The sequence below is a fragment of the Oncorhynchus keta genome, chromosome 16 (assembly GCF_023373465.1).
Source record: "Oncorhynchus keta strain PuntledgeMale-10-30-2019 chromosome 16, Oket_V2, whole genome shotgun sequence".
Lineage (NCBI taxonomy): Eukaryota > Metazoa > Chordata > Actinopteri > Salmoniformes > Salmonidae > Oncorhynchus > Oncorhynchus keta.
The window spans coordinates 15,790,770-15,816,336 of NC_068436.1; the positions used below are offsets into that span (position 1 = coordinate 15,790,770).

General features: G+C 43.5%; 1 protein-coding gene across 1 annotated transcript in view; it reads left to right on the forward strand.

Annotated features, from left to right (window-relative positions):
- Positions 1-25,567, forward strand: part of LOC118380070 (protein FAM13A) — an 82,618-nt gene that overhangs the window by 48,468 nt on the left and 8,583 nt on the right. The window contains 7 exon segments of the mRNA XM_052464806.1: positions 855-899; positions 7,731-7,772; positions 8,621-8,818; positions 9,396-9,624; positions 11,625-11,692; positions 12,327-12,372; positions 19,252-19,405. Of these exon segments, the coding sequence (XP_052320766.1) occupies positions 855-899; positions 7,731-7,772; positions 8,621-8,818; positions 9,396-9,624; positions 11,625-11,692; positions 12,327-12,372; positions 19,252-19,405 (782 nt within the window).

Sequence of the window (25,567 nt, forward strand, 5' to 3'; positions counted from 1 at the left end):
GAACTTGGTACGGTGTTCGGCCTTTACACCCCGGACAGCTAAACCAGTGGTATGTTCTCCCCTCTCAGCCCTAGACGGTGACATACTCACACCCTCCTTACCGTTAGACTACTGGAGCTACTGCACGTACCCAAAAACACAGAGTCCAAATATTTTCTCCATGGCCCATTTAACCACAATTCAGTCTTGTGTGTATTAGTGAGTCTATTGTTTATTTCAAAAGTGTCTAACCCTATTTACAACCCATGATTAGACAGTATTAGCTGTTGTTTATTGGCACAATTGCCAACATTCATGTACTGTAGCCCATGGTTATGAGAAAATGGGACTGGTGATTGAGGTTTGGCTTCCTTATGAAGGCTATGTAACCCTTTCCGTGGCAATATTTAGGCCTTTTTGCAGCAATTTGATACACTATGTTAATCACACACATGCTTCTGTAGGCTACGTGATGTATAGGGTAGTAAGGCCTTCGGCAGGTTAAAGTAATTTTCAGGATATGTACATGTTAAGCAATCTCCACATTAAGAAGTTCCCGTTCTTGTTGCATCATTTCTGTCATGTGTAACTATTGGCCCAGGCCCCGCCAGAGCAAAACCAGAGGAGGGCACACACGGCCCATCAACTGTCGCTTTAATAATTCCCAGAGACAAGCTTTAACAAAACGTACTGAACTGACTGGAGCATTAGGTGGCTATTGTTCCAGAGACAAAAGGACATTCTGTCCCCTAAAAAAACCACTGAGGTGCAGAGAAAGGGAGGGAAAATAAAGTGTGCTTCATATGTAATATTGCATCACTCTCACAGTGGCTAAAACCTAACTGTTTTTTTTGTTGTTGTTTTTTGCATTTCAGCTCCCAAGAGGAAGACAGCAGACCCATATCTCCTTTCTACATAAGGTAGGTCCTGGTCTTGTTTTTGTCCTGAGAAAAGAAGTCGACAGGATGTTATTATGGAGATGTGGGGTCATGGGGCCTATCCGCTGCATTTCATGCCATCTCAATGCATTAACATAGGAAACAATAGGCCCACCAGAAAGAGGAGGGGAGGGAGGGGGTATGCTGTGCACATGCAAGCTGTCGTTGTTATGATGGTGGCAGTGTGAGCACGCGGTCTCTGGTCCAGCAAGGCTTCTCGTAAAGCTGTAAAAACCAAAACATTTCCCTGATTTGTATAGTCGTGAGAAGAAAGGGATCTCTGTCAACCCTGAGGTTGAGACGGACACCTTTTTGTTTATTGTTATCATGCTGGTCATTCTGGATATTGACCTCTCCAACGGGCCCACACACTGTACTCCTGAAATTATACAATTTAACATCTCAAATGAGATCAGTTGTCATACAGTACATCCCATTGTTTCATACATCTGGATATTGATCCATCACTGTATTGACAAAGTATCTGAAGAAATAGGTACATAGCTTCACAAATATATCATATAACAGAACATTTCATGTTACTACATCTATAGTGCGGAACCAGATTCCCAACATAGTTTGACAATCCACTCAATTGTCACACCTCTACTTGATGGAAATATTCACCAAAACATATACCCATCATGAACTGCTTTGACACGCTGTCATACAGTGACATCAGACCAACATGGTTCTTAATGGAACCGGATCGTTTGAGTGTACCTGCTGAACTCTATAGTAAGTTCATAAGCCTTGGCACAGACCCTCGTTCGGCCTTTTCTCCTTTGAAATGTACCCTAAACAGGTTTCATCCTTCACATATACCTAGTTATGTGTTCAAGACCGTGACCAGTAGCATACATCTGATATTTTCACAATGATTTCGCTCATCGATGGTGATTGCTCAGAGGCCATAATGTATATGATGATGAAGGATGCCAAACAAGGGTGGACTGGCCATCTGGCATTACGGGCAAATGCCAGATGGGCTGGTCCATTTTTAGCCCAGTGGGCCTGTCGGGGCCCTCAAGGGACAAATGGGCTGGTTTCCGTTTCTGTACCATACTGGGTACGCACAAAACAATTTAGGCAACAGGGATCTTGACCCAGGAGGGGATTGAATGGCTCTGCTGTAACCAAGAAGCTTGATCTTGACATCTAGCAAGTTAGCAAACCAAATGCATAGCTGGAGCCCTGAGCTGGATATAATTTATTTGACACATCTTAGGTTTCTTGCAGTGGTATAGCACAGCCAGTATTTCCAAATACTCCGGTATACGGTATAAACGGTATATCGCCCAAGCCTAGTGTGGAGGCCTCGAGGATAAAAATGGGCTGGTATGGGGGTATCAAGTAAAAATATGGGCCGGTGTGTTAGAAATGCTAGGGACGATTTCTGGTCCCAGTCCACCCCTGATGCCAAAGACCTTGACACTACAGAAGAGAAACATTACCACAGTGACTGATGTTTACCACTACACAACCTGTGATAGGCAGTCTAGCACATAGGCAGGCTATGTGCTACCCTGCACAGTAATTCTCTCTCTTCCTCACGCAACCTTAAGTGAGTCATGCTTTCTAATAAGTCCAGTGTCTACTTGTTCTCCGTCACATACACACCGTGGGTACCACAGGGTAGCTTAATCCTTTCCCAGTCAGAAACAGAAGCTCACCTTTCAACCATGTATCCTTTCTATGGTGATCAAATCCTGGCTAATAAGTGACTGTGGTGTAATACTGAATTAGTTGAACGGACGTTCATTTCCTTTTGAATCCCTGTGTGTTGGGCACGCACACACTGAGTTGGATGTGTCTCATTTAATGTTTGGTCTGTTTCAAGCCCCCTGTAGAGTGACTCTGGGAGTTTTTCCTCTATGTTTACTGCCTTCTAGCGTGTGTGTGTGTGTGTGTCAGTGTCAGTGTGTACGTCAGTGTGTACGTGTGTGTGCATCAATGTTTGTATGTGTGGCTCCATGGAGATGCCTGTTGCCTGGTAGCCCACCACTTGGACTGTTAGCTTAACATGGGTCACCCATTCCTTCTAGAACATCACATTCACTCTCTGACCCATAGACTATAAACATAACACTGCAAATACTCCTTTAAAGGTGCCCTATGCAGAAATCGCTCCGCCATTTCCTGGTTGCTAAAATTCTAATAGTTTGCTTAATTTCAGTTTGTGACAAAACAAGCAAGTACAATCTTTGTACCATCTAAACCACTGTGAAATATATATATTTTCCTTTATTTAACTAGGCAAATCAGTTAAGAGCAAATTCTTATTTTCAATGACTGCCTAGGAACAGTGGGTTAACTGCCTTGTTCAGGGTCAAAACGACCGATTTTTACCTTGTCAGCTCAGGGATTCGATCTTGCAACCTTTCGGTTACTAGTCCAACGCTCTAACCACTAGGCTACCTGCCACCCCACTGTGAAATATATTTTCCATAACCAAAAATATTGTACTTTCAGTTGATGTACAAAACCAAAAGTAAAACATGCAAAAACTTAAGCATGGGAAGCATAGAAATAGCGCACATAGAACATCTATCGCTTCTTAGACTTGCTTTCAATGATAATTAGATATTACAGCTTTTAATGGGCTGTTAGCACTTCTACATTTTAACATTTTTAGCATAGCGTTCTCACTCACTCACTCACTCACTTGTTAGCTAGAGTAAAAGTAACCTGGAGCGTCCCAAATGGCACCCTACTCCCTATATAGTGCACTACTTTTGACAAGGACACTATAAAGGGAATTGGGTGTAGTTTGGGATGCAACCTTATAGCCTCACCGTCTAACCAATTCATCTCCATAAAGACACGGTGGAGCGCTCTGCCATGGAAGTAGGTCCCCAGTAGGACATTTGTTGTGGTGCTTTGGTCTGTCACCATGACTACAGTATTGGAGCACAAATAGGTCTCCAATGATTGTAACCATGTTGATTATCTGACTCCAATTCCACCCTGTGGTTTGCTTTGAGTTATAATGATACCTACCCAAGGCCTAGTTATAATGATAGCTACTATTTCTATTTCTTGTTGTTGGCTTGCCAGCTGATGGAAAAACTTTAAATGAACCTAAATGAATCATTACTTATCTAACATGAAATAAGTGTTTATCACAATGCTCTCAGTCCTGGATTTGGATCTCTCTCTTGTCTCTGTTTTAAGATGGTGGTTCTGGATCCTGAGTCACAGTCTCTTATTTTGTTGACAGTCAAGAGAACCGTGTATGCTCCTCTTGTGGTAAGGGAAGGTCATGGCCAGGGGCCGACTGTTTGACAGTTCACGACCCACAGGGCATATTCATTGCACACCAAGCCTGCATCCGAAATGGCACCCTATTCCCTATCTAGGTGCACTACTTTTGACCAGAGCCCTATGGGTCCTGGTCAAAAGTAGTGCACTAAATAGGAATAGGGTGCCATTTGAGACGCTACCCAAGCCTCACCTATGCATTCCAGGCTTGTTACATGTACGTGTCTAGAGTGGGCGGAAGGTCTTAATAGCTAAACTCAGTGGTACATATAATCCCTTTCCAGACAGTGATGTCATATCCTGGAATGGATTGGTAGCCTACCGGTACTTGCCCCCCTTTTGCCCGCTGCTGTGCCCGGACAGAGGCTACTTGGCATGGGGTTGGCATTCCCAGTCTCCTGGTTGTTACACTAGACTAGAGACTTCACATTGGGAGGTTTAGGTTGCATGTAAACAGGCTAACGACTGCTGCCCTTGTTGCAGGATAAATATGGTACTGTCCAAAAGACACAACAGGAGACAGAATAGAATAGAACTTTATTGTCCATCTTGGAAGCGTTTACATTATGAATAGGGTTAAATATTAAAGACCTGTCATAACATGCTTATTATGTACTTATTACCATATGTTTGATAAATACTATGATTCACCCCATCACAAGGTAACTAGGATATCCAAATGATGTCTCCCTCTAATGGTGACCTTGACTTTATTCATTAAGGTTCCTTCCCTTGTCTTAAACATGTTTAAGCCATTGAAGGTGAGCATTTGCCCACTAAAGTCAGTTAAGATGCTGAACTGCAGTCAGGTCAAGACCCTGGTTAGGACGACGAACACTCACATGAGCTTCCCTGAGACGGTTTCTGATAGTTTGTGCAGAAATTATTTGGTTGTGCAAACCCACAGTTTCATCAGCTGTCCGGGTGGCTGATCTCAGATGATCCCGCAGGTGAAGCAGCCAGATGTGGAGGTCCTGGACTGGCATGGTTACGCGTTGTCTGCGTTTGAGGCCGGTTGGACGTATTGCCAAATTCTCTAAAACGCTAAAACAATGTAGGACGCGGCTTATGGTAGAGAAATTAACATTCAATTCTCTGGCAACAGCTCTGCTGGACATTTCTGCAGTCAGCATGCCAATTGCACACTCCCTCAACTTTAAACATCTGCAGTGTTGTGTGACAATACTTTTTAGAGTGGCCTTTTATTGTCCCCAGCACAAGGTGCCCCTGTGTAATGATAATGCTGTTTAATCAGCTTCTTGGTATGCTACACCTGTCAGGTGGATGGATTATCTTGGAAAAGGATAAGTGCTCACTAACAGGGATGTAAAGAAATTTGTGCACAAAATTTGAGAAATAAAGTTGTTGTGCGTATGGGAGATTTCTGGGATCTTTTATTTAGTCTTGTGAAACATTGGACTAACACTTTGTGTTTTATATTTTGGTTCAGCATATTTTGGTGTCAAAATGACCCATAGTACCTCGTGACATATGAAGTTATTTTTGTTTGTACAAGCACTTTGTGACATCTGCTCATGTAAAAAGGGCTTTATAAATACATTTGATTGATTGATTTTAACCTTTCAAAATATTACGGTGTCCAACATCTTGGTGACACATTATGGGCCATAACATCTTGGTGACACATTAATACATGTTAGTTATTGTAACCCCTAGCATTTGGTACCAGATGTATATTTGGCTTTTCAACACTGACACTGTCATCCATTTTAGTCAATTATTTTCGGGACATTGCGACATTTACCGTTAATCCAGTTTTAAAATAAAACCTTTGGCTAGAACTGAACGAGAATAGAACATGCCGGACTAAAAAATGTGTTGATTGTACACATTTTGAAAAGTCATCAGAATTACCTCGCGATAATCAGATAAGCGATAAGCTTGGCTTCAATTAATCTCTTGTTTGATGTGACTGTTCATTGTTTTATGCTCTGTTTACACACTAACACCGTACACACACACTTTTCATCTATGTTCTATAATCACTGTTTTAATCCCATATAATTACTCTGATCTCTCCTCCATCAGCTCTCTCATTTGTCCATCCTCACCTTGGCCCCCCCCCCACACACACACACACACACACACACACACACACACACACACACACACACACACACGCTATCACTGTCAATACTGATGCTGATGGATGAGATGTAAGGAGAATATTGTGTATTGTTGGGTGCTCAGTACCCCCACACACAAGGTGAAGGAAGGAAGTCATGTTTGTGTGTATTTGTGTGAATTTCTCTGGTCTTTCCTGGTACTGTTGGAGCTCAAATAGCCTCCTATTGACATTGAAATGGATTGAGGAGTGTATTCTAGATTTGTATTAATAAGATGTAATATTCATATTTAGTAAGATACTGTATCTAGAGTATGGTGCCAAAAGCCATTAGTAATGACCTATATTCATGTTGTTGTTGAACTGAAAAACCACCTTGTACGCCTGGCCTCAATAGCTGTGCTGACACTGCATGCTATCTCTTAAGGGAAGGTGGTAGTAGGCCATATCACTATCACCTGGTCTAGCAGACGCACTCACACTCAAACACACACACACCACACAAACTGACACACACAGACACGTCAGACGAGAGAGGAGCTGGCAATCTGCTGTCACTCACTGTATGTAAGGCCTGTCATGTCCTCTTCATTAGGTGTGTGTGTGTGCTTGTGTGCACGTGTGTGTGTATCAATAGACTGATATTAAGGGGGAGACGTGCGATCACAGCTTACCGGTCACCATGGCAGCCAGCCACTTTGCTCCCAGAGGGCCTCCTTAGGAGCTGAATACGGCTGACGTTTTGACACATTCGCGTGCACACACACACACAGACACATGTACATACATAACACACACACCCTGGCTGCCTGTGGTCAGCTACAGAGCCTTGGGGCCTGTGAGGGCTGACTGTGGTCAGCTACAGAGCCTTGGGGCCTGTGAGGGCTGCCTGTGGTCAGCTACGGAGCCTTGGGGCCTGTGAGGGCTGCCTGTGGTCAGCTACAGAGCCTTGGGGCCTGTGAGGGCTGCCTGTGGTCAGCTACAGAGCCTTGGGGCCTGTGAGGACTGCCTGTTCAGACCACCTGTCTCTCTGCTGTCTTAAAACATGCTCTCGCTCTCTCTCTTTCTTTCTCTCACTCTCTTTCTCTCCTCTCTCTTCTCTTCTCTCCTCTCTCTCTTCTCTTCTCTCCTATCTTTCTTCTCTCTCTCTCTCTCTCTCTCTCTCTCTCTCTCTCTCTTTCACTCTTTTCTTTCTCCTTCCTTCTCTCTTTCTTTCTCTCCCTTCTCTCTCTTTCTCGCCCTCTTTCCCTCTCTTTCTTTCTTTCTCTCACTCTCTTTCTCTCCTTTCCTTCTCTCACTCTTTCTCTCTTTCTCTCACTCTTTCTCTCCTCTCTCTTCTCTTTCTCTCTCTCTTTCACTCTTTTCTTTCTCGCTCTTTCTCGCCCTCATTCCCTCTTTCTTTCTTTCTCTCACTCTTTTTCTCTCTCCTCTCTCTCTTTCACTATTTTCTTTCTCTCTCTCCACAGCAACCACCTCTCATCTGTCCGGTGTAGATCTGACCTGACTAAGTGAGTACACTGCCATTCTATATTATATACTCACTAGGATGAACAGTTCCAGGAAGACATAGTGGTTACCATGCAGCATAGTTATATTATATACTCACTACGATGAACAGTTCCAGGAGGACATAGTTATATTATATACTCACTACGATGAACAGTTCCAGGAGGACATAGTGGTGACCATGCAACATAGTTATATTATATACTCACTACGATGAACAGTTCCAGGAGGACATAGTTATATTATATACTCACTACGATGAACAGTTCCAGGAGGACATAGTGGTGACCATGCAACATAGTTATATTATATACTCACTACGATGAACAGTTCCAGGAGAACATAGTGGTGACCATGCAACATAGTTATATTATATACTCACTACGATGAACAGTTCCAGGAGGACATAGTTATATTATATACTCACTACGATGAACAGATCCAGGAGGACATAGTGGTGACCATGCAACATAGTTATATTATATACTCACTACGATGAACAGTTCCAGGAGGACATAGTTATATTATATACTCACTACGATGAACAGTTCCAGGAGGACATAGTTATATTATATACTCACTACGATGAACAGTTCCAGGAGGACATAGTGGTGACCATGCAACATAGTTATATTATATACTCACTACGATGAACAGTTCCAGGAGGACATAGTTATATTATATACTCACTACGATGAACAGTTCCAGGAGGACATAGTGGTGACCATGCAGCATAGTTATTTCAGTTGTTTCAATGACAGCTGCGGAAGAAGCTTTGTCTGGTGCATATCGTATTTCTCAATAACATCCTTTCTCCCTCTGCTCTCTCTCTCTCCATCTCTCTCTCTAGTGTTCTGGAGAGGACCATCAGGTCGGCAGTGGAGCAGCATCTCTTCGATGTGCACATGTGCGGAGGAGGTCAAAGTACGACGGAGGATTCCGAGTGGACCGGGTGCTCCTCATCGCCCGTGGTAACCCCGACGGCACGGCAGAGACGTCGGCACCAGAGGGAGCAGGAAGAGGCTCAGAGACACCGGGACAGGAGCAGGTATGGACCATAGAATGAATCCTTACATAGGACATTTGTCTCTGCCTTTACGGTTGTTGATCGGTATATCCTTTGTGAGTGTGTGAGTTGTTGCGAACAGAGTGACATTCTCAGAGTTCTCGGCATCAACAATGGCAGTTTCCACCATTGGATTGACCAATATCAGTGCACTGGGAGACTTATTATGATCCAATGTCAATTCTAGAAATTCAAACTCTATGCTTCCAATGGCCGCGCCCCTAGTGGTCATGTCCATTGGGGTTATAATGGAGTCTGGGGTCCTTGTGCTACCAAGCTAATCTTTGTTGATAGAGACCTGATGGAGCCGGGAGAAGCAGTGAAAACATGGATTAGCGGACTACATTAGTGCAGCCACCCACCATACAACGTCAATAAGACAAGTCCACTGTATTCTGTAAATAGAATTAGCGCACATTCTAAACATGGCGTTAGCCTGGGTACAAGGTATAAGTACGATGACCTTGTCATTTGGAACCCAGGCCGCTTTGTTACAGAGAGAGAAAGGGAGAGAGTCCGTTTGATTCCTCTTATTTCCTTTCTCTCCATTTGAAAACAGATCCTCGTCTCTGGGGGAAGGAGACATCAACAAGGAGAACATCCCAGCGGCCGGCAGCGTTAGCAGAACTATCAGCTGTGGCATCAGCGTGGGTGAGGAAGGAGTCTGGAGGGACTATCAGACTAGCCAGGGAGGGCTCCACCACGAGGGCCCCAGACCCAGGAAGCCTAAACACTGCCACCAGAGCCCCACGCTTGGCCAGCTTAGTGACAACCAGGACCCCCACGCGGTAAGTCACTCTCTCTCCTCCTCTCTTTCTTTCTCTGTCTCTCTCGCTCCTTCTCATTGCAGATGTGTGTCTGTTGTTGCCATGTCATGCAGGTCCCTTGTTGAATTCAGGTGGAGGTCTAACATTCAAAACAGCACATCTAAGACAATTACTTCCTGTTTACCAAATCTCTGAAGCAAACTTGTTTGCTTATTTTGCGGTGCACGTTCATCATTTATTTTCATAGTGTCATGTTTAATACTCCCAAAGAGCAACCTGACCCTTTAAGTTCCCTGGACCCTGGTTCTCATAATCCTCCCTCTTCTTCTCCCACAAAACATTGTGATGCAGACAAGGTCTACGCCACTGTGGTGTTTTTCACTTCGCTGGTGTGACGTCTGGCTTACCACCAACCCCCGTCTACTCTTAATGGCTGCTATGAGTCACTGCTGAGTAATTGGTGATGTTTCACAAGAACTGCTAAATCGGGGACAGCAGAGAGATGGAGGTAGATAGAGAACATTGGCATAAACATCAGCATAGCCGCCAATGGCTGGATTCCTAATCAATCTTACATAGGCTTAAGAGGCACGTGATAGGCCAGGCAGCGTGCTCTAGCGCTTCGCTAAATGCGAGGCAACCTCCCTCCCTGGAACACTCTAACTTGCAGGGCAGCGCGTTAACAAGGTTCACTGAGGTTCAATTAGCATTTGCTTTTGAAGAAGAGGAAGGAGCACATGTACTGTGTTGTTGTGTAGCAAGGGCTTGTTGTCGTTCAGGGTTCGAGACCGTCATGTTCAGAACAGTGTTTTGTATCGGAGTTAAGGTAATTACTGCTAACCTCAGTGACGTTGTCTATGTGTGCAAAATAAATGCATAGCAAATTAAGAAAACATACCATAACATCAGGTGTGTCGCAATATGATATTGGACTCTTGGAAGGCTGAATTTGATATTCAAAATGTAGGCCCTCACGGCATATTTTAGTATGTTTCCTATTTAATTGTCTCATTATGCTGGAGGGTATGGGATTGTCTACCTCAAGTCATTACGTCATTGTCTCAGAAATATGCTTCCAAACTGCAGGCGGACTAAACCAGGTTCCCCAGTATTTTAATATTGCTAATTGAGATGCAGCCTCGGTATGTATCAAATGCAGCAGAGAATCCTTTGTCAGCAAACAGTTGCCTGCCAACAGCTTAAAGGGTAGTAAGACACCTGAAATCCTGGCATACATACTGTAGTGGCGATGTCTTGACCTTGGCTGGCAGGACAGGGAGTGACTGACAGAGGGGGTTGGCTGATGTAACAGGAGCGTAGCTACTGTAAAAGACCTGGGCTCAAATAGTATTTGTTTTCTCTCGAATACTGCTAGACGGTCGGGGTTTGCACTTTTGGGACGGTTCTATTACTTCGGTTGCTCCAAGCAAGCTCAATCAAGTGCACCGAATCTACTTTAACAAATACAAATAACATTGGAACCCACATCTGGTAGGCACTCTAGCAGAGTGTGCCCAAAGCCCATGGGGAGTCATTAAGGCCCTACAAAGCCTCCCAGAGGGTTAGTCCCGGAGGTGTCATAGTGTACAGAACACCACAGCCCCATAGAACAGTACACGCTGTACACTACATCCCCTCGTTAGTTGGTGTGACCCACCCCACTCCACCACCTGTTCTGGAACCTGTTTCTATAACCAACTGGTGATTTGACTCGTTGACTTGTTTTTAAATAGATACTTATGAGTAATGTGATATAAATGTTTTGCTAGATTTGATATGTGTTTTATTTATCTAATGGCCAAGGCAAACAGAGTAACAAGTCCTGTGTAATTGTGTAAACCGGGTCTCGGCACACTGTTTATGTCAAATGTTCTCCAAACATAATTTCCCCTGAAATATTTTTTTGCTCCAGACATAGATGTCTGATGGAAGCATGTCAGGATCAGCGTTGCACATTGATACATACCGTAATCTCCATTAGAGAGAGAGTAATAAAATGTTATGTATTCTATTTTCTACAGCTAAAAGAATGCATATCAAGAGTACATGACGAAGCCAGATCAAACAACATGGAGTCATCAGACAACCGGTAAGCATTGTGACATTTGAACCCCTTTAAAATGCTTGTAACTACTACTGACCATTTTTCACCTGTTAATTTAGATAGCAAAGTTCTCCAACAGAAGTAGCGAATACCGACCATTTTCACAACTTAATCTAGATACTAAGGCAGTGTTTCTCAAACTCGGTCTCGGGACCCCAAGAGGTGCACGTTTAGTTTTTAACCCGAGCACTACACAGCTGATTGAGGTAATCAACTGACCGTCAGCTGTGTAGTGCTCGGGTTAAAAACTAAACGTGCACCTCTTGGGGTCCCGAGGACAGAGTTTGGGAAACACTGTACTAAGGTAATGTGACGCTGTTATTTAAAGAAGGATTGTTGTGTTGCTAAGGCTCTGACGGACTCCCTGAGGCCTGGTTCCATTGTGTCACTGCACCTGTCTTTATCGGGCAACATTTATTTAACAAAGTTTTTAATCTGATAGACTTGAGAATGCCGCTGACATTGGGGAGTTAGGGGCGAGAGAGCCTTCCTAAACTCAACTCGGCACGCTGTTCTACGGGCTCCTGGCTGGGTGGAAAGCACCCGTGTCCTTGCTAGGGTGTGATTCTCACATGAGGAAAGGTGACGCAACATGTCTATGTTTTCACCCCTCTATCAGAAATGACAGTCAAAGAAAGGAACCCAGTCTTCTGACTCCTTCATGGGTGAGTTGAGTGTCTCTATCTCTCTATTCTCTCACACTCTCTCTCTATTCTCTCTCTCTCTCTCTCCTCTCTTTCTCTGTCTCTCTCTTTATTCTCTCTCTTACTCTCCTCTCTCTTCTCCCTCTCCTATCTCCTCTCTCTCTCTTCCTCTTTCACTGAAATTCCCTGCATGTACATGCTAGATCTCCTAGGCTTCCTGTGTTCACACTGCTTGCGGAAGATAGGGCCAGAGTCTCTCAGTAGACTAGGTGATTGTTTGGGAGTGTAGGGGTCTGAGGGAATAGGAGGGGTCTGGGGGAATAGGAGGGGTCTGAGGGAACATCTAGAGTTTGTTCCTGACCAATGAACAACTGGAGCAGATAAATGAGATACTATTTTGGTCCACTCACTGCAATGTGGAACTACCACATCTCTGCTAGTCAAAATGTTGCAGCCAAACATCTTCTCTTTAGGGGAAAAGCAAACATCCCTTGGAGAGATTGACAGCTAAGCAATAATGAATCACTACTATTGACACAATATGGAAAGAAGTAGAAAAGAAACCGAAACAAAGTTTGAGCTTTTCCTTGAATGAAAATCGACCACACAAAAAAACGACTTATCCACACATCTTGATGGGAAATGCTGTCAACGTTTTCCACTGCAGCTCTGTATCACTTCAGAATGTGAAGCACTGTGTAGCTATTCAAAACATCAGAAGCAGCTGAAGCTATTTAGCATAGTTGCTAAGGTGGTATACAGATGGAAACAGTCCTATGTAATCTACTGCTCCATCTGCTTTCTAGTACAGTAGGCTAATCTGTTACACTTAATGTGACTCTACAACAGAACTGTACACACACACACACACACACACACACACACACACACACACACACACACACACACACACACACACACAGTCCAGATGGGTCTTAGTGACACAATTCTCTGTCTCCACCTCCTCCACATTCACCACCTCAGAACAAGCTGCACCCACTGAGATGCAGTCTGTGCCTGGCATGGTGGCAGTGTCATTGTGCCAACCTCTCTGCTGGTTGTTGGTGTCAGATCAGAGGTGGTGGCATGAGGGATCCCAGCACCTAGTGACATCAGAGCGTACTACTGACAGCAGGTCCAATTAGTGTACTAAGTAGATTAGTGCTCTTGATCGGTCTACTAAGACCGAGGCTGTGTTCCCTAGGGGCGCTGGTCAACAGTAGTGAACTATGAAGGGAATTTGGGATGCAGCCAAAGGCAGATGGATGTCTTGACTAGATGTATTGTTTTAAAGCATATTTTTAACGGTATTGTTTTAAAGCATATTTTTAACGGTATTGTTGAAGCTCAGTTTTATGTTGTCTGTTTAAACTGTAACTAAAGTTTACTGTTCTTCATAACAAAGACAGCCTTCTAGTGTTTCAGTCGTTTGTTCTTCATAACAAAGACAGCCTTCTAGTGTTTCAGTCGTTTGTTCTTCATAACAAAGACAGCCTTCTAGTGTTTCAGTCGTTTGTTCTTCAAAACAAAGACAGCATTCTAGTGTTTCAGTCATTTGTTCTTCATAACAAAGACAGCCTTCTAGTGTTTCAGTCGTTTGTTCTTCATAACAAAGACAGCCTTCTAGTGTTTCAGTCGTTTGTTCTTCATAACAAAGACAGCCTTCTAGTGTTTCAGTCGTTTGTTCTTCATAACAAAGACAGCCTTCTAGTGTTTCAGTCGTTTGTTCTTCATAACAAAGACATCCTTCTAGTGTTTCAGTCGTTTGTTCTTCATAACAAAGACAGCCTTCTAGTGTTTCAGTCGTTTGTTCTTCATAACAAAGACAGCCTTCTAGTGTTTCAGTCGTTTGTTCTTCATAACAAATACAGCCTTCTAGTGTTTCAGTTGTTTGTTCTTCATAACAAAGACAGCCTTCTAGTGTTTCAGTCGTTTGTTCTTCATAACAAAGACAGCCTTCTAGTGTTTCAGTCGTTTGTTCATCATAACAAAGACAGCCTTCTAGTGTTTCAGTCATTTGTTCTTCATAACAAAGACAGCCTTCTAGTGTTTCAGTCGTTTGTTCTTCATAAACAAAGACAGCCTTTTAGTGTTTCAGTCGTTTGTTCTTCAAAACAAAGACAGCATTCTAGTGTTTCAGTCATTTGTTCTTCATAACAAAGACATCCTTCTAGTGTTTCAGTCATTTGTTCTTCATAACAAAGACAGCCTTCTAGTGTTTCAGTCGTTTGTTCTTCAAAACAAAGACAGCATTCTAGTGTTTCAGTCATTTGTTCTTCAAAACAAAGACAGCATTCTAGTGTTTCAGTCATTTGTTCTTCATAACAAAGACAGCCTTCTAGTGTTTCAGTCGTTTGTTCTTCAAAACAAAGACAGCATTCTAGTGTTTCAGTCATTTGTTCTTCAAAACAAAGACAGCATTCTAGTGTTTCAGTCATTTGTTCTTCATAACAAAGACAGCCTTCTAGTGTTTCAGTCGTTTGTTCTTCAAAACAAAGACAGCATTCTAGTGTTTCAGTCATTTGTTCTTCAAAACAAAGACAGCATTCTAGTGTTTCAGTCATTTTGTTCTTCATAACAAAGACAGCCTTCTAGTGTTTCAGTCGTTTGTTCTTCAAAACAAAGACAGCATTCTAGTGTTTCAGTCGTTTGTTCTTCAAAACAAAGACAGCATTCTAGTGTTTCAGTCATTTGTTCTTCATAACAAAGACAGCCTTCTAGTGTTTCAGTCGTTTACACGATGGAACGCTTCTTCATCCGTATGTTGCTTGTTATCCTAGAAGCAACTCAAGTCAACGTGAAAGATGTGAGAAACATGTTAATTTGACCTGTTTGGCTTTCACACCGTCATAAAACGTTTTTGGACAGAGTCTTTTACAGCCTTGGCTTTAGTGAGTGGTGGCCTCGGTCACCACACACTCTGACGTGTATCAGTGTGTGGCATGCCTGAGCCTCTTTAACCTGATGACACCTGATGACACCTGATGACATGGCTTCTAGAGCTCACTGTTCCATTGTGTGTGTGTGTGTGTGTGTGTGTGTGTGTGTGTGTGTGTGTGTGTGTGTGTGTGTGTGTGTGTGTGTGTGTGTGTGTGTGTGTGTGTGTGTGTGTGTGTGTGTGTGTGTGTGTGACCACATTCTCAGCCCTGTCCCCAATACTTCACACACAGTCCAAGGCCAGTGGAGGTACAGGGAGTAAGGACTGGTTTAAGAGATTAAAGACTTCCACACATCAGTTATGGACCACTGAAACCAGTACAGATCAATGGGACCTGGAATGTAACTGTACAAACAAGTCTTTTGTCTTTATCTGTAATGCCTACAGTACTGTACTGCTTAGTACCCTGCCGCAAAAGACATTTCAACTGTCAAAGGGAACTTATGTGTTTGGATGAATGCTTGGACAGCATGTCAATTTGAGCAACCCCCTCCAACAAAAAAAACAACATGACGCTTACTTGGTGGAGAGTCTGATTTCTTGCATCTGTATAATATTGTGAAAATCTCAGGATTGTACTGTAGTAATAATGGATCACAAAAATGTGGGTGAAGGGGGTTATTGCTCGTGTGGGTGTGCGGGTTCTAGCGTACGTGTCACTTGTGGCTGTGTATCAAGCCTCCTCATCCAATGTGATGCTACCCTCCCAGACGAGCCCCTTCTCTCCACCCTGTCTGTGTCTGTCATTACCACCCCAGCCTCATCCTCCTAAATCCATCATGTGTTTGTGTGTCGCCTGTCTATAAAACCCCTAACACACAGATTAACAATGGAAAGAACACCCACTGTGGGACAAATCCAAGCCCAAAGCCCGAGCACAACATTGTGGAACGTTCAGATAGAAATATATTTAGTAGAACAGATATGTCTTTCACTGACATTTAGAGTAAAGGAATCATACTAGCTATATTTATTCATACAATTTCTATCTGCAATGCTGAATGCTAGTACCCTGGTCTCCCTCTGCATCACTCTACCCAGGGCGACTAGTGATGATGTAATGTGATCAGTAGTTGAGTTGTGCTAGGACAAAGGATTATAGTGCAGTAGGTTATGTACAGTTAGTGTGGCAGTGATATTTACAGACAGGGTAGTGGTAGCCGCGGTCAAGCTGTTCTGTCTTCTAGTGAGTCTGGGTTAATCCTGAAATGATAGGGACTGTATACAGATGTTTATATTTCTGTTGTGTGTAGTATTTTCCAGAGACTTGTTGATAGAAACATTTGCTGAAAATGACTACTGTGATGGTACATTAATACTTTTTTTTTTTTTAAGTAATATTGTCAAACGTTTGGACACACCTACTCATTCAAGGGTTTTCTTTATTTTTACTATTTTCTACATTGTATAATAATAGTGAAGACATCAACACTATGAAATAACACACATGGAATCATGTAGTAACCCCAAAAAAGTGTTAAACAAATAAAAATGTGTTTTATATTTGAAATTCTTCAAAGTAGCCACCCTTTGCCTTGAAGACAACTTTGCACACTCAAGGGTGGCTACTTTGAAGAATCTCAAATATAAAATATTACACTTTTTTAGTTACTACAGGATTCCATATGTGTTATTTCCTAGTTTTGATGTCTTCACTATTATTCTACAATGTAGAAAGTAAAAATAAAGAACAAACCTCGAATGAATAGGTGTGTCCAAACTTTTGACTGCTGCTATATATCATATCGTTTTTATTGTTATTCTTACAGCAATGTGATCATTAACCGCAATAAGGATGATGATTCATGCGACTGAAAAGATTGAGTCAAACCGATCATTAGCTCGTCCATGTGTGAAACGTGATTTGATCACATACATTTCTAGTCCTTTCTCTGCATAACCTCTAATGGGGGGGTGATGCTTTGAAAGCATTTGATTAAATTGTCCTAATTTGCATGTCAATGACCCGTTTGGTGGTATCAAGGGGGACTAGTTTCAGTACCCAACAGAGATCTGCATTGCAGAAATGACATGGGGTGAATTGTTGTGTAAGAAGTAGTGTGCTTTGAAACAGTTGAAGGGAGAGAGGGCAAAGAACACATGTTTTGTAGCAGTGTTGTCCTTCTTTGGGCGTCTTTGACCCCAGTCAATCTCAAGGTAATCAGCTCTTTCTTCACAACTTCAGATGTAGTCAAGAGGTTTCTATTGTTTGACCTCACAGCCTGGTAATGGCCCCATATCAATCAAATGAGCCTAAATGAGTTGTCATTGATTATGGGGTTGAGTAGTAGTTGTTTTCCTTCTGAAGTGTTTGTTTGCTTGTGTTCTGTAACATGAGGTGCTTTTGAATCTGAGAGTCACTCGCTTTTTTAGAACTAGGGTTAGATTACTTTTGACGGTGTCCTGTTACACACAGTGTGTGTGTGTTCCAGCTACACGCATGTTTGCAAAACACACACACACACACTGTGTGGCCACAACCACTTTCCTAGTAAACAATGATAGTGTGCTTCTTGACTGAAGGGTAGGAAAGGCGAGATTAAGAGTGAAAAGGAAGGATATTTTGAGATTCAGATTGAGTGTTTAAATGTGCGTTGTTACATGGTCTATTATCAAATCAAATGTATTTATCTAGCCCTTCGTACATCAGCTGATATCTCAAAGTGCTGTATAGAAACCCAGCCTAAAACGCCAAACGGCAAGCAATGCAGGTGTAGAAGCACGGTGGCTAGGAAAAACTCCCTAGAAAGGCCAAAACCTAGGAAGAAACCTAGAGAGGAACCAGGCTATGTGGGGTGGCCAGTCCTCTTCTGTCTGTGCCGGATGGAGATTATAACAGAACATGGCCAAGATGTCTATGGTCCCCAGCGTTGGATATCTGGGGGACTGGGACAAATTACAACTATCAGTCACATCAAAGCTATTTGCCAATCAACAGCTGAGAGCACTTGACAACTCCCTATCATTGGCATTACAGTAACGTTGACCTTTCACCCCCCAGTTACACAACACCCTCAATGGCAGTTCCTTTTATAGGTGGCATTTATGAGGCTGGGGCAGTTTTAATCCCTGATCTGTTCCTAAAATAACTCTGTCCCACGCCTAGGCAGAGGCTAGAGGGAAGTGGGGAAGCTAGCTCCCCCCCCAGTTTAGCACAAAGTCCTGTCTGTTTTGGACGCACGCCCTGCCTGCATGACCCACCATCTGAATTCACTTTCGGTAATGGTGAGGGATTGTTAACGTTTTGCTAGGCTGGCATCTGATAGGATGTTTGAGTGCTATGGTCAAAAAGCTTCCATTTGGTTGTGCATTGAAAAGGGCTAAGAACGGGGAGATGTTGAAAGAGTATTTGATTAACAACGACAGAGATAATGGTATTTGCAGATAAGGGGAGGGAAGGTGAAGAGGGTAGAAAATGATTGGGAGAGGGGGGTTCGGAAGAGGGAAAGAAAAACGATGGGGAAAGAGAGCACAGGAGAGGAGGAAAGGCGAGAGCCCAAAGAGGAAGAGAGAACTCCTCCATGATCCAAGGCAAGGATGTCTTTCTGCAGCAGAAGAGAGGGAAAAAATCTCTGCCTGTGTGCTGGCGTCTGGCGAATAATCTGCTTGCTTTTCTTTGCCATACCTCCTCCTCTCCCTCCTCCTTCTTTTCCTCCTCCTTTTCTCCCCCTCCCTTCTGCTCTGGCTACTGTGAGGCAAACCACTCCAAAGGATCAGTGCATATGCACAGAGAAAGAGAGAGGAAGGGGTGGGAACCCAGAGGGAAAAGAGGAGGGGCAAAACCTCATACACACACACACACACACACACACACAGACAGACACGCCCAGTGGACCAATCAGGAGTGTTGTCAACCCCCCTGCAAGGGCTGTGGTAGGCTGGGCCAGGCAGAGGCAGCGTATGGCTGAACTTAAGGAGCATGCTCACTCCCAGCCCTTGTTGTTTTGTGTCTCTCTGTGCAGACACGACTCAGTAGTATGAAGATCCAGGAGCTGCCTAGTAGCTGTGAAACGGCCGACAGGAGGGGGGTCATCGGCCGGAGTTCGGACCAGGAATGTGGCGAGGACGTACCCCGCTTGGACCTGTCGGCGCTGACTGACGATAACAACTGGGGAGGTAAATCTTCAACCCCCCAGCCTTTCTTCCCTCTTCCACACACTCTGTCAGTCCTTCCCTTCCTTCTAGGCAGCACATGGGTGTCTGAGTGGCAGCTGCAACCCTCCTGCTCCCTCTCCTCCTCCTCTTGTTGTGGTGGCTCCTTCTGTGTCTTCAAGAAGAGTTATGAACTCCGATGCTCTTAGTCTCTCAGCTTCTATATCTGGAGAAGCTGCACCATTACTGAAGGTGTTGTGCTTGTGTACACAGCTTGGCGCAGCATATTGTATTTAGATAGCAGATATTTTTTTGTGCCTTTTTGACAAATGTAGCTCCTGTTTCATCAGACCACATGGAGTTTTTCTGTTTACAAGTGATGGGAACAGCATAGAATATTGTGTTGCCGTGCTGCTACCATGAGTTATTGAAGAGTGAAAGAGTGAGTATTTACGGTTTGCACATGCTGCTGGCATGTTTTGCCTTTTGGTTGGCAGTTATTGGGCAGTTTGTGTGTTGTGAATAGCTTCCAGATTGCTAAAGACAATCATTAAAGGGGAAGATTACAGGTGAAAAATACTGTACTGTTTAAGGGGCGTTGAGGTTTTATCTTTTCTTAAAGGGATTGACATTGATCTTGTTTGATATGGTCTGGATGTATTGTCTTCCCATTGATATTGCAAAAGCTCCTGGCATTTAGTTTTTTAAGTGTGTGTGTGTGTGTGTGTGTGTGTGTGTGTGTGTGTGTGTGTGTGTGTGTGTGTGTGTGTGTGTGTGTGTGTGTGTGTGTGTGTGTGTGTCTGTGTGTGTCTGCATGATTAGATTAACCCTAGGAACAATAAGTGTGTGTTCATTAAGGTTGGATTTCAACTCTGCACATGGCATTGGATGTAAGCAATGAAGTGTGTCTATTTGTTTATTCATGCCAACGTCTCGAATCTCATTGGTCATGCATAGTTTATACAGAAATAGACAGAGGTATTCTATTATTCATTAGTCTATCATGGGCAAGTCTGCTTATTATTTTTAGAGAGAAAGAAATGTAAGTCAAAAAGGACCTTGAGAGATTTCTGCAGCCATTCAAAATGTTCAATGTCTTTGTTAAATAACTGCAATACAGTGGATTTTGGGGGATTAAACCAAGTCAGAAAATAGTTTGATATTATTATTTTTTCTGTAAGCTTGTAATCCATGGTGCAACAGTTATTGGCAGTATGTTGTTGAGTGAGATTGGAGTATCAGGAAGGAAAGGCTGTTAGATGCTGCACAACTTGTCTGATTGTTTTTGTGAGAGATTGCGAAAGAAAGGTCGGAGGTGGGTGGAGTTTGAAAAAGTGTGTTTTTGTACACTAGAGACTGAATGCAGAGTTGTTAGATTGCTTATGTTTGTTTGCACAGGGCAAGTTACCTGAAAGAAGTCCACTTGCAGTTTCAGACTTGAAGGGACATGCATGGGCACCGTTTTTTATAGTAACATGAGCATTGGAGACTAAATAATTTCCTGCGTGGTTGCTCAGTGCAGGCTGCAGTCATGCCAAACGCAAACTGCCTAACCCCAATGGAAATAGGTCACACCTTAAGGAAAATATTGTTCAAACATTTCCTTTGGATTCAGTATTCATTCCAACTCAAACAGCACTGTTTGTCTTGAATTGTGGTCTCTAGTACAGTACAGTACCAACTGTGCAAAAAACACTCAGACGCCCTCTAGTGGTAGGGCTTGAGACATGTTTGTCCTATTCGGCTAAGGAGCACTGTGTAAGCCTGGTGCTTAGGCCTTGTTTTCTCCAAAGTGAGTGTGATAGACAGATAAATATTCAGGTAGTGTCTGTCTGCATAGAAATGCTAACTTATGCAGTCAGTCAGGGCTGCAGCCAATGTGGGTTAGGGGTTTTGGCTGTGTGTGTGTGTGTGTGTGTGTGTGTGTGTGTGTGTGTGTGTGTGTGTGTGTGTGTGTGTGTGTGTGTGTGTGTGTGTGTGTGTGTGTGTGTGTGTGTGTGTGTGTGTGTGTTTTCTGGAGAAAGAGTGAGGGATCACCAGGTGTTGTTCTCTCACAGCCAGGAATGGAGGGATGAGGAGAGGTGAGGGAGGACAAAAACAGACTTTGTTCAGTTTTGCTGTCACAGTCCGCGTGTTACCTGGTACAACAGAATCCCATGCCACAGGAGGTACCTAAAGCATAATGCTTTAGACTCCTCTGAGCTACTGAGAGTTACAACTCCCAGGGGAGTGCTTATGATTGACCATGACATGGCGTTCCCATATCACAAGAAGCATTTCTCCTAGACGCAGGCAAGGCAATCGGAACGCTTGGATCTTTTGAAGCCAGAGGAAGAGCAGGGCTAGTCAGAGCTTGGGTTTTGAGTGTTGGATTAAACGGCAGTGAACTTGAGTGATGTTCGAGTCTTTTTGTCTGGCAGTAAGTCCTTTCTCCCCCTTTAAATATAGAGCCATGAGACTAAGAGCGTTTTTGTTATGCGTAAGGTATTTGTAAGTACCTGTGTCCTGTAGAGGGCATAAGCAGGAAAACAGATGAGGTTGTTGCAATAGGAATGGATGAGGTAGTGATGGTTGGGACGGTGGATGGTACAGTGGCATGAGACTTTTTACCCAGTACAGCCTGTGCCAACTGCAGTCATGGTGAGCAGATATTTGCTGTGCAACCAGCTCCACGTACAAAGAGCTAGTTAGAGTAGAGGACTTGTCTACTACTGTGTAATGTCTCTGTCATTGGAAATGATGCACTATGATTCTCATTTCACCTTTCGCATGCAACAGAGTGACCGGGCTGGATCTTCTTTTCCTCCCTCCATCTCGTCTGTTCTTATCACCTTATTTTTCTCTTTTCCTCCCTCCCTCCCTCCCTCCCTCCCTCCCTCCCTCCCTCCCTCCCTGCCCCTATCCCATCTCTTCTCTGTCCTCCAGATTCCCCATTCTTTAGCGCCCCTTTCCTTGATTTCAAAAGTGTTTTCCAGTCGAGTTATTATGAGGGTAAGTGGCATTCTGGCTGGCAATGGAACCGGGACTTGTCTTGCCTTGATACAAATAACCCATTAGAGACTGAACAGAGAGGAAAAAGGCCAAATGCCTGTTGCATGACCTTTTACTACTGCATGGCAACATCACTACAGTGATTGGGCATATTCTGCTCCCAACCAATCACATCCCAACCTTTAGGGGCATGACAGCATGGCATGCCTCAACTACAATGGGCTGGATGCTGTGCTGGTTGATTTAAAGACCTCATTTGAAATGCCATGGTGAATGCCCTATTGGCTGCTTGGCTGTGTAAGCTGACATAATAGGTTAAAACACGTTGAATTGTTTGAGAGGTTGACCTGCTGCTCACTGTCATCTAGTAAACCCATACATAGCAGTGTTGATTGGAAACATTGTGTGAGGCAACCTTCTGCCTAGGGAGACTAGGCTACTGCTCCCGCGCCCCAGGCAGTCCCGACATGCCTTGAAAGACCGTGTAAAACCGCACGTAGTCCTATAGTAGCATACCGCGGACACACTAAGTACCTTCCAAACCAGCAGCTCCATGACCCGAGCCATACTTCATAGCCTAAGTCTCAGTTATGTCATTTGTGTTTATGAATTATTATCGGGGTGACAGTTGTCCTTTTTTGTAAACAAACTCAGATCGTTTGTCATTATTAGACAGCTACTGGTATGTAGTTACAATATCTAAGGAAAACCTAGTACGTACTATTATTTATTTTTTTTAATGAATTTTACAAGTCGAGTTAGCTATGAACGTTACAGCGGTAAAATTTAATTATAATTTAGTCACAACTATACTGCGGTATATGTATAGCGCATTTATCTGCTTTATCACTTGCAGTGCAAACACTCGTCTGGAAAATTCGCAATCAAAAAGTTGCAATTGTAAACTCAACATCTAACATCTAAGACGAAAAAAAATGATAGTAGACAGCTAACTCCGGCAAACTCTCCATATTTGCTATGCGCCGTGGCTTGCCAGCTAAACAACTAGCCTTATAGCAGCAGACAGCTAACGTTAGCTGGCTTTCGTGATTATTATCTACCGTCTACAGTCCAGCATGCACTACTAGTCGTGCTGAGTGAGGAGTCTATGGGTGCCTTCGTAAATTCCCTCTGGCAATCTACTCTTGATTTCAGAGCACTTTCGTCTGAGTTTGCCAGAGGGCTTAATAACTGATGAATTTATAAACGCTCAACACTCGTTGAATATGGCTGGTGTCAGTAAACGTTGTTAAACTAAAATCGTAATTAAATTGTTGCCAGCAGTACAGTTAGTCACCAACGCTCCGGATAACATGAATTCAGTCTAACCAGCTCTGCTAGGGCGAAAAAATGTCAGAATGAGGTGTTCTCTCATTTATGTCTGGAAGTAACTAGCAAGCGAGCTAACTTTAGCCAGTTAGCGTGGGTGCTTGACTGCCATTATGAGGTCAGAACGCTCAGATCAACCCCACTCCTCGGCCAGAGCGTCCAGTGTGCGATCTGATCGCTACGAAAGCGAAACGCTCTGAATGAACGAACGTCCAGAGCACACTACGAGGTCATTCTGGCACTCTAAAGTTAATTTACGAACGCACCCTGTATACCCTGTAACAAGGTCCAGATACCAAGTGTTAGGCTACACACTATAGGAACATATTCTCAATCCCTTAGTGAATGGAAATCGCACACAATTCCTTTCATTCAGAAACTCAAGAAGGCAACATGAAAGCAACTTTGTTACAGTGTTTTCAAATAGCACAAACGGATAAGACGGACCGAAAACCAGGAGCCAATATTTACCGTTACATGCATTTGTCAGCTAAAGATGCCACTATTTTTATTCTGTATAACTCAACTCGTTTATAATATCGGGACATACAGTAGATATTTGTATTGTTGCTGTAGTCGGATGGATCAGAGGAACAGATAGGGTTTCCACTAGTTATTACAACCACAAAGTCAAAATCGGCTACAGTGGTAACTAGTGACGACCAGCAGATAGGCCAATGTGCGCGAGAGAATATCAACAATATGCGTCAAAATTTACCTCGGAAATTCGACCTGCAATTTGTAAACAAAACTGTTGTAGGTCTATTGGTAAAAACGTCATTTTGAAGTGACACAAATGGCAAATTAAGCGTTTATCTATCAATTTCGAGATATTTTAAACCAACAAAAAAAATGCTTTTTTAATTTGGAAATTCGAACCCAAATCACTTCCCATATGAGTCCCTATCCACCCCCCTTCTTAGAAAAACATGCATGTGCAGCTACAGGGTGTGTGGGTGTGCATGTGTTCAAAGAGTGATTACTGAATTCTGATGTTTCTAAATGTTTACATTGGTGATATGGAAACCTGACTTTGTTATTGCTCCCTTCTGGCTATGTTACCTCTCCCGTGTGCAGTGTAGCCTACATGGTCTCCTTTTTCCTGTGGTACAATACCGTGGTTTCTCTCACGTCCACACAAACTCACGTGCAGTAGAACAATCCTTGGCTGAGTTTTGTATTTACAATGCTGTTGTGTGGTGGTGGCTTAGGCTATCTGAAATGAAACCTTCCCTCCTCTCCTAGCAACAGCCTGTGTGTTTCACTGATCTGTGATACAGTACAACTCCCGCTGTGGGTACAATGCCGTGGTCTTTCTCTCTCTCACATACACAGCCCAACAATATTCTTCCTATGCCAGTCACTCTCCGTATTCTGGTCCCATATCTGCTTGCGCTGTCTTGCAAATTGATGACCACGGCCATAGGAAATGTGAAGACATCACGAACCGATATGGTACAAGGCTAACTCTGGAGTCACAGCCGTTCCATTCCTCTACCAGAGAGGCCATTGCTCCTGCATTATCCCAACCAGAGGCATCAAAGAGCAGTCCAATTTATTTATAGCTTGTGATTGGGATTGTCAGAGACATCTGCATGGTTATTTTCACCACAGTGTAATTATTGGCGAGTCGGAGTGGACTCTGGCTGGGGCTGAACTGAGGCCAGGGGCTGGGGAAACCAGCCTGGAAAACAGACCAATGGGTCTGTAAGCCATTAGTTAGTGGTGAGAGTTTTAGTGAACAGCTTCATCATGCAATGCCGCAGTGACCTTTAGGGCGCTCAGATGCGGGTGCCAAGAAGGTGTTGCCGAGGTGACGAGCGACCGCCATGTTTAGACTTAAAGTGGCGGTTGATTCATTTGGAT